Source organism: Neopsephotus bourkii, unplaced genomic scaffold (assembly GCF_033783945.1).
Source record: "Neopsephotus bourkii isolate Nb327-2 ecotype Australia unplaced genomic scaffold, CSIRO-AGI_Nbou_v1 NB_1655, whole genome shotgun sequence".
Classification (NCBI taxonomy): Eukaryota; Metazoa; Chordata; class Aves; order Psittaciformes; family Psittacidae; genus Neopsephotus; species Neopsephotus bourkii.
Window position 1 is genome coordinate 7,498,712 of NW_026902129.1, and position 12,635 is coordinate 7,511,346.

A 12,635-nucleotide genomic window follows, 5' to 3' on the forward strand; every position below is an offset into this window, starting at 1 on the left:
CTCAGGGGGCAGCATGGGGTGGACTGGGTTGCTGGGAGGGGGCATTGGTGGGTGCTGGGAGGCACTGGGTAGGCACTGGGGGGGACCTGGAGGGTGGCAGGGGGGTATTGGGGGTGTTGGGGGTCTTGGAGGGGATGAGGGGGGCATGTCTTCTGGGGGCTCAGAGGGCAGAGCATGGGGTAGGTATTGGAGAGGGGTGGAGCTTTTGGAAAGCATGGGGGGGTACTGGGGTGTTTGGAGGGGAACACTGGGTCTGTCGGGAGAGGCAGGTCTGGAGGGGTCCCTCCACCCCTCTTCTACCCCTGCCACAGCCTGATGGTGGTGGAAGAGGCAGAGCAGGAGGAAGAGCAGAGAGGCGAAGAGGAGGAAGAGGAGGGCAGGGTGAGCTCCTCCTCCCGGGACCCCCTCCAGCCACCCTGGGGTGCCCCACCTCATTTGTGTGTTTCATCCCCCCCCCAGGGCTGCCTCTGGGACGTCTTTGACAGCATGTTGAACATGAAGGTGAGCTTAGAGGGGTGGGCCTGGGTTTGGGGGAGCCTTTTCCCCAACCTCCCAGTTTGGGGGACACCCCCTTCCCTTTCTGCACCCCCCAGCCCCAGGATGGGTGATCAAGGACCCCAACGCATCCCCCTGCGGTGACACGGAGCAGTTTGGAGCCTGTTTATCGCCGTTATGAGACCCAATCTGGGGGGTGGGGGGCACCCAGCTGTTGGGGGTTGCACCCCCACCCCCCCATGGGCCATTTTGTTGGCGGTTAATAAATGGTTGTTTGGCAACTGCTGGTGATGGGGGGGTTCTTTGGGATGGGTGTCAGAATGGGGGTCCCCCGGGTGCAGGGTGGGGGTTGTTGTAGGGGGTGTTAGGAGGAGTCTTGAGGTGTGTCCCTGCTTCAAGGCACGTGGGAGACACGTGAAACCCAGGACACCCGTGGGACATGCATGGGACACCCATGGTTGAGAGTAACACTACCCCAGTCCTGGAGGCAGCAGCCAGCCACATGCACGCAGGACCACCAGCTCTGTGTGTCTAAACCAGGGATCAGGTTTATGTCCAGTGCTTTGGTATTCAGTGAACAGTTTGTGTGTAAACCAAGAAGGTACCTCCCTCACCTCAGTGTGCCCAGGGACCCCCCCTGGAGATACAAGTTGGCTTGGGGGGCCTTGACCCCCCCAACCCAGTGGTGCTGCTGGATCCAGTCCCAGTCTCATACTTGGTCAATGGTTTACGTCTAAAGGAGTGTGCAGCACTGGCACCTTCTTGTCCAAATTTGTCCTGCACTCCAGTACTGTCACAAGGGGGTTTCCTCCCATCCTTTACATTTGACCAACCTGCAGTGTCCCAAGAGAGATGAGACCCTTGCACCCTGCCAGCCCACCAAGTCAGAGGGTGATTCAACAGACCTACTCAGGGACCCGCACTGACAACATCACCAAGTCAAACCCTGAGACAGACACAAAACAGGCTTCAGCTGAAGTCTTTTATTACACAAAATACAAGTTTGCAACAGGATAAGGGTCAGAGATTGCTGGCTTTACCTGCAGGACCACAGAGAGGGCAGCGAGGAAGCCATGCCTATCACCACCACAACAGCGCACTGGTGGCAGTTGTACCAAGACTCCCTGATCCCCATCCATAAGCTATCTGTAGACTGGAGAGCCAAGGAGTGATCAGCAGGACCCACTCACCCTTTAAAAGCCCCATATGGCCCATGCAAAAGTCGACTGGAGGGTGGAGACCAACAGTAGACTGCTGTGGCCACCGCTGGGTACTGCCATAGGGAACATGCTGGAATTTACTCAGTGTTCTTTGCTTCCTGAATCCCCACGGACTGGGAGGTGCAGCCTGCAACGGGGCTGCTTCCCAGGGGAAGGAGCGAGGAGTGTGTGACACTGCAGAGCAGCTGCTTCCCAGGGTCCAGCAGCAGCACTCAGCACACACCTGGCACCTGGGACCAGTTCAACTGCAGCTTTAGGGAATGATTTGCTCCATTTTTCACAGCTCTTCCATGAGATTTTATACCTGTCAAGTGGTAAAAAACATTCTTCTACATTAGTGCAGAATTCTATTGTTTCAACAATTCTCTTTTAATGGTATATGTAATGACACTGTAATTGTTGGTTTAGTACTTTGGTTTAATAGGTCTTCCAAATAAGATACTGTATTTACAGCAATAACTGATCTTAAGGTTTTAGTAGCTGCCTTTCCCTCATCAACCAGGGCTTGCCACCTTATTGCAGATCAGGTTGGTCAAGCAGGACCTGCCCTGAAGGGACAACTGGGCCTGATCCCTCTGTTTTCCCGCATGTGCTTTATGATTTCACTTAGGATCATCTGCTCCATGATGTTCCCCAGCACTGAGGTCAGGCTGATGGGCCTGTAGTTTCTGGATCTTCCTTTCTGCCGGGACATATCACACTGCCCAACCTCCAGTCCCCTGGGACCTGCTCACTAGATCAGGACCACTGATACAGAGTGGCTTAGCGAGCTCCTCTGCCAGCTACTTCAGCACTCTGGGGTGGTACCCATCCAGCCCCATAGACTTGTGTTGTTAAAGGGAAGCAGGAGGCCTCTAACCATTTCCTCCTGGCTTATTGGGACTTCAATCAGCTCCTCATCTCCTGAGTACCCTGAGGATGGCTGGTGTGACTACTGAAGACTGAGGTAAGAGCAGCATGAAGTACCTCAGCCTTTCCCTCATCCTTGGAACGCTCAGGAAAGAATTCCTCTAAAATAGTCCAACTCTGAAACACTGAACAACTCTGCTCTCATTTTCATTCAGACTGGTGCCTTTAAAAAGCAAACCACGACTTTTATATAGCACCTCTTTGTAAGTGTTAGTTACCAAAAAGTAAGTAAAATCCCCGAATTGTTGGTAAAGACTGAATCAGGAACTTGTGTGAGAACAGACAAGCAAATCCCAATACAGTCACCTGTCTCCATAGAACTTCTTTCATCTGCATGGCTTTAAAAGTTACTCCAGGAATAATGCTTTCAGTCATCCACTTCAAGTGCTGCAAACCTATTAACACTGCATAAATGCTGAGGTTCTGGTAGAGCACACCTGATGGCCTTTTTTTCCTTACTAGATGCTTTCTTCTTTTTGCAGGACTCAGATTTGCTCTTGCAAACCTTGATCTTCTGAAAGAAGTCTGGAGGTACAGTTGACTTCACTGTATTTAACAGATCCTGATAAAGCTGAGTCATTTTTGGTGATGAACTAAACAGATTTTCCACTGAAGGTGTGGATTTAAGCTCTTGAAACAGTCTGTGCACAAGGGTCCCAGTGTAAAGCCTGCTCAAAGGAAGGAGAGAATTGTCATTTAGAATAGCGTCTCAGCAGGACAGGTCCAGGAAAATATGCTGCTTAATGAAAACACAGATACCAACTACATCCAGCATCCAGCAGTGCACTCCTAAGGGATACCTATCCTACTCAGTACTTTCCTCCATATCAATATTGTTAAACAAGGGAGTTCAAATGTAGTAAAATTGGCCAGAGGGTTTTGACAGAGAAAATGAAACATGTGAACGTATTCCATCAAGGGCTTGTGTGGAAAGCCAACCTCTGAAACATCCTTACCTACTTAGGTCTGGCTCGGGGAGAGGACTGCCAAGTAGCTGGTTGAGATACAATCCCATCTGAAGACAGCACTGCCACTGGCAAAAACTGTGTCCAGCATCTAAATCAAAGTCTTTATCTTCCAGTTTCTTTGCCTTCCATTTCAGAAATTCATCATATGCAGTAACATCATCTTCAGCACGTAAACCTGTGGCATCTAGGTGGTAAATAAAAAATGACATGCAAATAAATGTTCTGCTGTGAACGGTACAAAAAGTATCTGAAATGTGTAGGGTCTTCAAACCCCCAGGTCTGTTTCAGGAAGCATTAGTACCGTTTTCAACTGTCTCAAACTGAACTGTGAGACGTAAGATTGAGTAAAAATTCAAGCATGAATATCCATGAGAAACTCAAAATTGTGAAATCAGGACTTCTATTTGTTAGGTAATTTGCTGTCAGTGAATTCAGTTCCAAACAAGGTGTCCATCTTACTCCCACCCACTTAGGAAGGAGCCGGCAACCCTGACATTCCAGTTTGTATGAACTGGAACCTAAAGAAGCCGTGTAACTCCGGCATGCCTCATCTTCGCCATCAAATGAAGGACTCCTACAGGAAATGCCACTGTGACTCTAGGAGGTATTAGTGAAACAATTTCTGTCGTACTTTACAACTTCCAAACTCCTGCAATACACAAGCATGTAAAGAGTGTCCGTGCAGCTCCATCTGTAAGCACACATGACAACAGGAAAACTCATGAGGAAAACCACAAATCTATCAGACTGCATCAACAACAGGTATTCTCTTTTGATGCAGAAGTCTGTTAAGCACTTTTATATCTAAATCTTTTATATCTAAATCTTTCAGTCCTAAAGAAAGCATTGGTAAATGCAAATCTATGCTTTACAAGATGGCAAAGTCCTGTTTTACCTCTATGAAATGTTAAATCAATAGCTAGCACTTTTTTCTGCTCCGTCAATGCAAGGAATGTGACACCTCAGGATGTAGTGCAAATCTGTGCCAATTCATCTGAATTTAGATGATTTGCTATAAATGAGGAAAATTGAATTCTGGGATAGACTTTCATTAACACCTGAACTGTATTCTTTGGACACATACCTGGATCACTTGTTATCCTGTGCAGCTCTCCAGACACTATCATTAGAAGTAAAGCCTTTAGCTGATGCAACGTAACTTTTGGTTCTGAGCAACATATCCAGTAACACGTTACAGCAACAGGAAGTTGTAAGTGACTGGGGATAGGTTCCAGGAAACTCATTTTCACTCCCAGAGTCTCCAGCAAAAGCATCTGACGGCAGGACATGGGCACCTGAAAATGAATTGGAGTGGAAAAACAAAGGTAAGAGACTATCTGCTGTGAGCAATTTCCAAAAGCTTGTTTGAAACCAGGCAGTAGTTCATGGTTTTGATAAAAAACACTTAAGTTTCACAGATCCCCTTTTTAAGTGCTATTTAAGCCTTAGAAACGACACAGTTAAATGTTGGGTGAAGGAGATAAGCATTTTATTTCACACGTGCCCAGAGGTTTCAGTCTTTCTTCGCATCAGGTGATTTAATTCAACCTCCTATGTAAAAGCTGCCTCACTTGGAAAACCTTGTAACCACAAAGCATTCAAACTCCTTTGGTATGGCAAATAAATACACATATATAAAACTTCATGTTGTGCCTCTTAGAAGTTGCCTTACATCGCATGCTTTGTGAGAGGTGACGTTCCCAAAAGGAATGTCTAGAATACAACATACACAGCACTACACACAAGCAACTTCTCGTATCATTTGTCTTGGTACATGTGTGCGGGGAGATAACCTGTGTAGCCTTTCAAGGCCAAGCTGAAAGCCCTGTAGGTCCCTCTGTATTGAGTTACTGAGGTGGCTTCCTTCAGGCATCACAGTTAGCAACCCGCTGGCAAACTCGAGTCCCAGCTGTGTTTTGTGACTGGTGGAACACCGCTAACCCTGATCTGTTGTGACAGCCACTTACCTCCACTAACTTCTCCAAAGAAAAACTATCATCACAAAACTCTGTGGGTAGGCTTGCTGCTTGAACAAAGCTTTTCCTAAGTGTCTTTTGGAGCCTGCTGAATTCACAGAAAACCGGCAGCTCGTTGCTTCCAGAAGCAGCTTCAGCCTTTTGAGATGCTTTCAGAAGCAGTCCATAGATCACTTGTCGAATGGGCAAAGCTGCGCTGTGTGCGCTAGGTCTCTGCATGTTCTCCACCTGAACACGGAGGAAAGTGCTTCTCAGCACCAGGGCATTGATGATGAACGGGGCCAGCTTACCTTTTGCCAAAGCATCGAGCACCCACTGTGGCAAGCCCGCTTCCCTGCCGGCCTCGCATTCGTACGTGCTGCTCCGAAAGAAGTCCTCCAGCTTCACGTCGGACGGGGTATAGTCCTGCATCGAGGCGCACAGCAGCTCCCGTACTTCCTCCCTCTGGTGCTTCTTCACGTACCTCAGCACTCCGTCCACAGCCTCGGCCGGCTCGCTGAACTGCGCCAGCCAACACAGCAGCCCCCGCAGGCGGGCGTGCTTCCGGCCGCCCCTCCGCGACCTCACCGCGCTGAGGAACGCCTCGAGGGCCGCCAGCTCGATGTAGTCGTTCCCGCACATGACGGCGAACAGCGGGAGCAGGCTCCTCCTCAGCGCGCCGAAGTGCCCGCAGAACCTCTCCACCGAGAAGCAGCGAGCGGGGACGTAGCGGCCCCGCGTCCCGTCGCCCCCGCCGCACACGCTCCGCCACTGGAAGTGCGTGAGGGGGCAGTAGCCGCCCGCCAGCTCGAAGACGCAGAAGTCGCTGTCGAGGGAGAGGACGGGGCAGCCCCAGCGGTTGGCCAGGCCCGCAATCTCCCGGTCGGCCTCGGCGAAGCACTGCACGAAGGGCACGCCGAGCCGGCGCAGCGCCTGCAGGAAGGCCTCGCGGGTCAGCAGCGGCACCACGCACCCGCCCTCGCCGCGGGAGAGCCCGTGGGCCGCCCGCAGCCGCTCGGAGGCGCGCTCCTGCAGCGCCGGTAGCTTGCGGTCGTCGGTGCCGCGGCCGCCGTCCAGCACCACGAAGGGGGAGACGCGGCAGGCCCGCAGGCTGCCGAAGAAGTCGCGCACGGTCGCCGCGAAGAGGCCGTATTCGCCGCCGCGGCGGGGGTCGGCGGAGGAGGCGAAGCAGAGCTGGTGGTAGAGGCTGCTCCCGTCGATGACCAGCTTGGTGTCCCGCACCCGCAGCTCGGAGCAGAACCCCCCGCGCTCCTCCACGAACCCCGCCAGGCCCCGCACGCCCATGGCAGCCCCGTCACGGCGCCGGGCGTGCTGCTGGGAGCGACAGGCGGAGCCCGTCCGTCAGAGCTCCTCCTCCTGCTGCTGCCCGTTGGCGGTCTCTGTGCGAGAGCCGCTTCTCCTAGCGACGGGGCCGCCCGGGATCAGCGGCTGCGGCCGCTCCCTCCTGTGCCCCGGGCTGGCAGCGCCCACGGGAGCCGGAGGACCCCGCGGAACAGCAGCCCCCGGCGGCAGGCGGCCCTGGCGCTGAGGGGCAGGAACCGGTGTGGAGAGCGCGTACCTGCGGGCGAGTGCAGACGGGGCGGGGGAGCGCCCCCTTCCCCGGAGGGGTGGCGAGGGAGGCAGGATCGGGGCATGCCGCCCTCGGCCCTCTGTGCGGGGGAGCGGGGACGCCTCGTACCTCTGTATGTGAGCGTGTGTGTGCGCCCCAAGGAGCGTGAGCCTTACCCGGTCTATGGACGAGGTAATAACGTCTCCGGGCTTGCCCTCGGGGGTCTCGCTTCCTGAACGTGCGTCAGGGAGGTATTGATTAGCCCCTTCCGTCACATTTGACCTTGTTTTACCATCACCTGCAAGCTCCTTTGCTACCCACACGACCAATAAAATCTTCATAGTTATCCTTCCTCTAGGAGCAGTAAAACGAGGAGCCAACCAAAATGATGTTGCTTTAGGCTTGGCTGAGTTTCTAAAGGTGTTGCAATGGACCCAGTGTTCAGGAGGTAATGGTTGGGGCTTTGTGAACAAAGTTTAAAACCAGGAATGCCTCATCTTTTCATTTCCAGAACGTTTAAAGAAGCAATGAAGCCATTGGCAGGGACAAAACCAAGGTAGTAAATACTGAGGGCATTTTACATATAAACCCTCTGATAAATATTAAGTATTTAATATTAGATATTAATAAACAGGAAACCTCTGGAATTTGTACTGCCAGGGGCAGCAGATGCTGATGTAGCACAGAGGTTCTTCAGGAGGTAAAAGAAAACGGGATTGAACTGGCAAATGTCCTTGCCTGGCAAGGAAGGGTTTTATCTTGGAAGCAGAAGTTGCCAAAGCGTGTTAGCCGTTGCTAAAGAAACCTAGAGGAAATTAAACCCAGGATCTTACTTACATAAGCAAAGGAAGGTTGGGGGAAGAAGCGGAGGGGCTGTGTGCTTAGCGTGTGTAGGTGGAGCTATGAAACCCTGAACAACAGCTTTGCCTTAGCTGAGAGCAACCAAACAAGTGAAAAAAGGAGACTTCAGCCAAGGAAGAAGGAAAAAGAAGCTATGTGATTGCAGTAGTTTGGTGTCAGCAGCTGCCAGGCTCTGGAATGGGGCTTGGAGGGAAAACGAGGAACATCAACTGTTTACCAGTGTGTTACTGGATAGGATATACTGTGATTTTAAAAGACAAGAGGGCTGGAGGGTTGATTCCTTTGAGTTATCTCTACTTGTTATGATGTACTGCTGCTTGGGAAATACCTACTCAGTGGGATAAGATGGACACTGGTAAGAAGATACATGGAAGGTTGGGGCTAAAAGTTGGAGTGAGGTAGGGGAGGCTGCCAGTTCATATATTCTAAGAGAATCAGCTGGTGTTATGCTTGAGGCGGGCTCTAATGCTTGTTGATTCTTACAGGGTATTTCTTTCAAATGCAGTGTCTCAGCAATCCATCTCTTCTGTGCCTGCAACACCACTGGCCCTTGCCATGTAACACTATTCAATAGATAGCAAAGCATTTCACAAAGTTCTATGATGGTTATTATTAATTGTTATGTACAGAGGGAAATTGAAGCATTGAGAGTAGCAGGTGAGAGGTAAAGCACAACCATTAGGCTTAATGGGGTTCTTGTGATCTCAAGTGTGATATTGTGGTGTAAAGGATTGTGATGTATTTGTAAGTAAGTATGAAAATGTGAAGATGAGCGGTGTTAAGTGACTCTTCTCTAGAAAAAAGGGACAGAGTGCTCAGCAGTGTTGGTAAGCAGAGTCATTTCTAAAGGTTATGTGTTTCAAAGCTATTCTGTTTGGAATTTACGGAGCCATCCATAAACCAGCAACTTCCTGGCAGATGAGAATAGTAAATGGGAAATACACAAGCTTTCCAGAGCTGGCAGTGTACTATTTTATGGAGCTCATCTTCCTGCCTTCCCCACACCTCAACACCAGCCATATATGCTCCTTCAGACAGATTTGGTGTTACACAAGAAGTAATTTTCTAGCCCACGTTTGCATTTGAAACTTTTTGTCACTGTGTCCTGGGTTCAGCAGTATCAGTCATTTTTCTCCTTCTCAGTAGCTGGTGCAGTGCTGTGGTTTTGACTTTCAGCCTGGGAGCAGCGCTGATAACACCGATGCTTTTAGTTGCTGCTCAGTAATGTTTGCTCTGACCAAGGAGTTTCTGAGCCTCATGCTCTGCCAGGGAGGAGGGGAAGCCGGGAGGAAGCAGAGACAGGAGACATGACCCAAACTGACCAAAGGGGTATTCCATACCACAGCACATCATGCCCAGTATAGAAACTGGGGGCAGTTACCTGGAAGGACTGGGTCACTCCTCGGTCGGGCTGGGTATCAGTCAGCGGGTGGTGAGCAGTTGTATTCTCTCCCCTTGTTATTTCCCTTATAATTATTATTATTGGTGGCAGCAGCAGTGGTTTGTGTTATACCTTAGTTACTGGACTGTTCTTATCTCAACCCATGGGAGTCACATTCTTTCCATTCTCCTCCCCACTGTCAGGTGAAACACAGGTGTAGTTCTCTCTGCAAACAGCACTTGAAACTTTTAAATAAGCTAATGTATAAGCACCTGCATTTAATTCCTCCTGTGTTATCAGTTCAGCGAATTCATTTAAGGCTGGTTGAGAGGACGGCTGGCAACGTCACATCTACATTATCTAGAGTTTCTCTATCAAGTCTGCTGCCCACAGCTTAGCAACTAATGACTCCATTCGTAAGCACTACCGTAGAATTAAATGAAGACTTTAATAAAAATAGATACATTGACAGGTTTTTTTACTGTTTCAGGTGTTTCCTGTGAGCATCCATGGAAGAGTAAAAGGGTTGGAAAGCTGTGTTCTAGAGAAATTCGTGTGGTTTCTGTTACGCAGAGAAATGCTGAAATTTCAAGAAACTGCTAAGCATGTCAGCGTTGCCAGATTGAATTCTGCTCGCTCAGGCGCTGTGATTGCTAGAAGATACACTATTCAGAGGAAACTTGGCAATGGAAGCTTTGGAAGCGTGTATCTGGTTTCTGACAGAAGAGCAAAACAAGGAGAAGAATTGTAAGTAAACCCTTCATATGCTTCAAGTAAAAATGGTTGGAACGTCTTTCTTGCATTGTGGATGTTCTCTTTGTGTCTCATCTCTTTGTGTCTCATCTCTCGGTTTGGCGTTACATTGCAGCCTTAAGTTTTAAGCTGTAGGGAGGACATAAGATAGGTGCAGGCTTTATGCAGACTCAGCATTTCAGCTGAGCCCATTGCTTAAAATGGTTTATCTGACATGTCTATCTTACTGTGCTTTTCTCAGTCCTGTTTAATTCACCTGTGCAAGGCAGAGTGGAGGTAGGAAAATCTCAGACCCTCGTCCCCGTCGCAATATACACCTTTGAAGCTTTGTAACACATTTCAAAACCAGTCAAAATACATAGAGCTTACCTATACCCCAATGTCACACCATGGACAAGTTGCTAATGCAGGACGTACTCTGTAGAAAAGACCCTTGTATTTACTCAGAACAGTGGTAAATTTTATCATTGCCCTGACAAGAAGCAGGGCAAAGGTATACGAGAGGCTTCACAGATTTGCTGCTTGTCTTCGTAACAAAATCGTCTGTTAAAGGCTTAAAGCTTTATACTTTGTGATTTCTCATTCTTAGAACTCAAAATACTAACAGTACAGTGAAATGTAGGTCTTGACGTATCTGCTGCTATAGCACAAGCTGTCAGGCCTCAAAACCAAGGAATGTGGGCTTTGCCTTTAAGTAGTTACTATCTCTGTGAGTATCCGATGGCATGTTCTTTTTTGGTTTATCGGTCTCTTTTTGTTACCGCAACAAAATTTAACAAGCCACGGTGCTAGTGCGATGCTGCACTTCATCCCACCCATCACTAGGTGGTACTTGCGTATCGCAGTTACTTGCTCCTCATCTCAAATGCAGACGGATGAGCGCATTCCCACAACTTCGTATCACTGCTAAGAGGTGACAAAAATACTGGCCCAGGTGAGCATGGAAGCTCACGTACCATAACTAGATAGAGAGTAGACACTTTCTTCCATTTAAAAACACTTGTTTCTTACGGTGGTAAAATATGCTAGAAATCACATTCTCAACACTACTTTGAACTCAGAAAATAAGCTCTTATGAAAGTGTACTGGTTACTGCTTCTGTTCCATTTTTAGTTGGGAAGTACATATATATGTTGAATGAAAGAATAGGTGGTTATGTTTTTTACTCACCTGAAACCACTTTGGCAAAAATAAAAAGGAATTGAGATATTTGCTATTAAATGACCTCCGCAGAAGTAGAAGCCTGTTTATATTGTTTCAGAATGATCTACAGCATCCTGAGAGAAACATAGTCTGAACTCAGCCACAGAGAGCTTCCTGAAAATTGCTATAAAGTGCTGTGAAAGTGCATAGCAATAAGTTATAAGAATACAAATGCCCAGGAAGAGTGACATCTCAGATATTGGTACAGGAGCTGCTTGGGGCTATCTCTTTCGATTTTCCATGAGTGCAATGTCTACTGAATGAGTTAAGGCAGACTGACAGTGGTTATCATGTCATTTCACATATGCTCAGCAGAGCTTTTGCCTTATTTTAGAAAGAGTTTTGGGGTGTGTTTTGTACTTTGTTAGCCTTCAAGGATCTTGGCTGTCATGAGCAAAGTGTTATACACAGAGTTGCTTCAGCTGGGGGAGACAGAGATGATTATTTGGGCCATGTTGAAGGGGGTTCAGAGCAACCTGCTCTAATGGAAGGTGTCCCTGCCTGTGGCAGGGTGTTGGAACTGGAGGACCTTTAAGGTCCCTTCCACCCCAAACCATTCTGGGATTCTGTGAATCAAAGAATAGAAGTTCCTGCAATTTATGTGAAAACAGCAGAGTAGAGAACAAAACGGATGCTCTCATGGCCAGAAACTGGAAGACTCTTCACTATGAAAGGAGTTTCTCATGTACTAGACAGTCCACACAAGAAAAAGATCATCAATTTCCTCCTGTTTTGGAAGAAACTATGGTCAGAATTTATATCATCTAAGTTAATATAAGAGTTAAACACAAGAGATGTATGAAAGCAAGCTTCTTAATTCCTGTTTACACAGGATGGCTTGGTTTGTGTGTTATGTAGTACTTTCCCTGTTAGATGCTTGCAGATCTTGTTCTGAGCCAGGTACTGTGCAGTCACTAAACCCAACATTGAACTGCTTAACGTTGACGCTCTCTTTCTATCCTAGTGTGCTCTGGTGAATCTTTATCTCACATTGCAAGGTGATTTAGCTGATACGTCACTTCAGTCCAAATAAGTGTTGGATGCTCCTGCAAATATTTGCTGTGGTTTTTAATCATTTTCACATTAGTCTTTTGGACTGAGTTTAGGCCTGGCAGATGGGGATGAACATCACTAGGTGCCCACTAGTGGAGTTTCACATATTTTTAGAGGCTCTGGGTTTGGCTATTTTAAGAAGAAAAAAATGGTAGCTTTATTCTGGGTAAAAACCTATTTCTGATGTGGTTTTGTTCATTTTCCTCTTTTTCTTCTGTAACATTGCACCTAAGTGTCATTTTTTTTCTTCTTTACATTTGTATAATT

The 12,635-nt window shown here is 48.2% G+C and overlaps 3 protein-coding genes and 1 long non-coding RNA gene across 6 annotated transcripts in view; 2 read left to right on the forward strand and 2 right to left on the reverse strand.

The window, feature by feature from the left end:
- Nucleotides 1–7,069, reverse strand: part of SACM1L (SAC1 like phosphatidylinositide phosphatase) — a 144,023-nt gene extending 136,954 nt beyond the window's left edge. For both annotated transcript variants that reach the window (XM_061374971.1, XM_061374970.1), the window contains exon 1: nucleotides 7,063–7,069. The gene's annotated coding sequence lies outside the window, so the exon portion shown is untranslated. The remainder of the gene's footprint in view (nucleotides 1–7,062) is intronic.
- LOC133223865 (uncharacterized) lies at nucleotides 306–680 on the forward strand. Its single transcript, XR_009728713.1, has 3 exons — nucleotides 306–381; nucleotides 460–501; nucleotides 594–680. It is a non-coding gene; the product is annotated as an uncharacterized LOC133223865 (long non-coding RNA).
- ASTE1 (asteroid homolog 1) lies at nucleotides 2,759–6,877 on the reverse strand. Its single transcript, XM_061374839.1, has 4 exons — nucleotides 5,560–6,877; nucleotides 4,677–4,887; nucleotides 3,581–3,776; nucleotides 2,759–3,292 (listed from the first exon to the last, which is right to left on the reverse strand). The coding sequence occupies exons 1-4, from the start codon at nucleotides 6,850–6,852 to the stop codon at nucleotides 2,992–2,994; spliced, it is 2,001 nt and encodes a 666-aa protein (XP_061230823.1). The 5' UTR covers nucleotides 6,853–6,877; the 3' UTR covers nucleotides 2,759–2,991.
- NEK11 (NIMA related kinase 11) overlaps nucleotides 7,001–12,635 on the forward strand; it is a 69,254-nt gene continuing 63,619 nt past the window's right edge. Inside the window, exons 1-2 of one of the 2 annotated variants that reach the window (XM_061374975.1) lie at nucleotides 7,001–7,109; nucleotides 9,850–10,106. In XM_061374975.1, the coding sequence (XP_061230959.1) occupies nucleotides 9,937–10,106 (170 nt within the window). In that variant the 5' untranslated portion in view covers nucleotides 7,001–7,109; nucleotides 9,850–9,936. The remainder of the gene's footprint in view (nucleotides 7,110–9,849; nucleotides 10,107–12,635) is intronic. The other variant, XM_061374976.1, reaches the window with a different exon arrangement.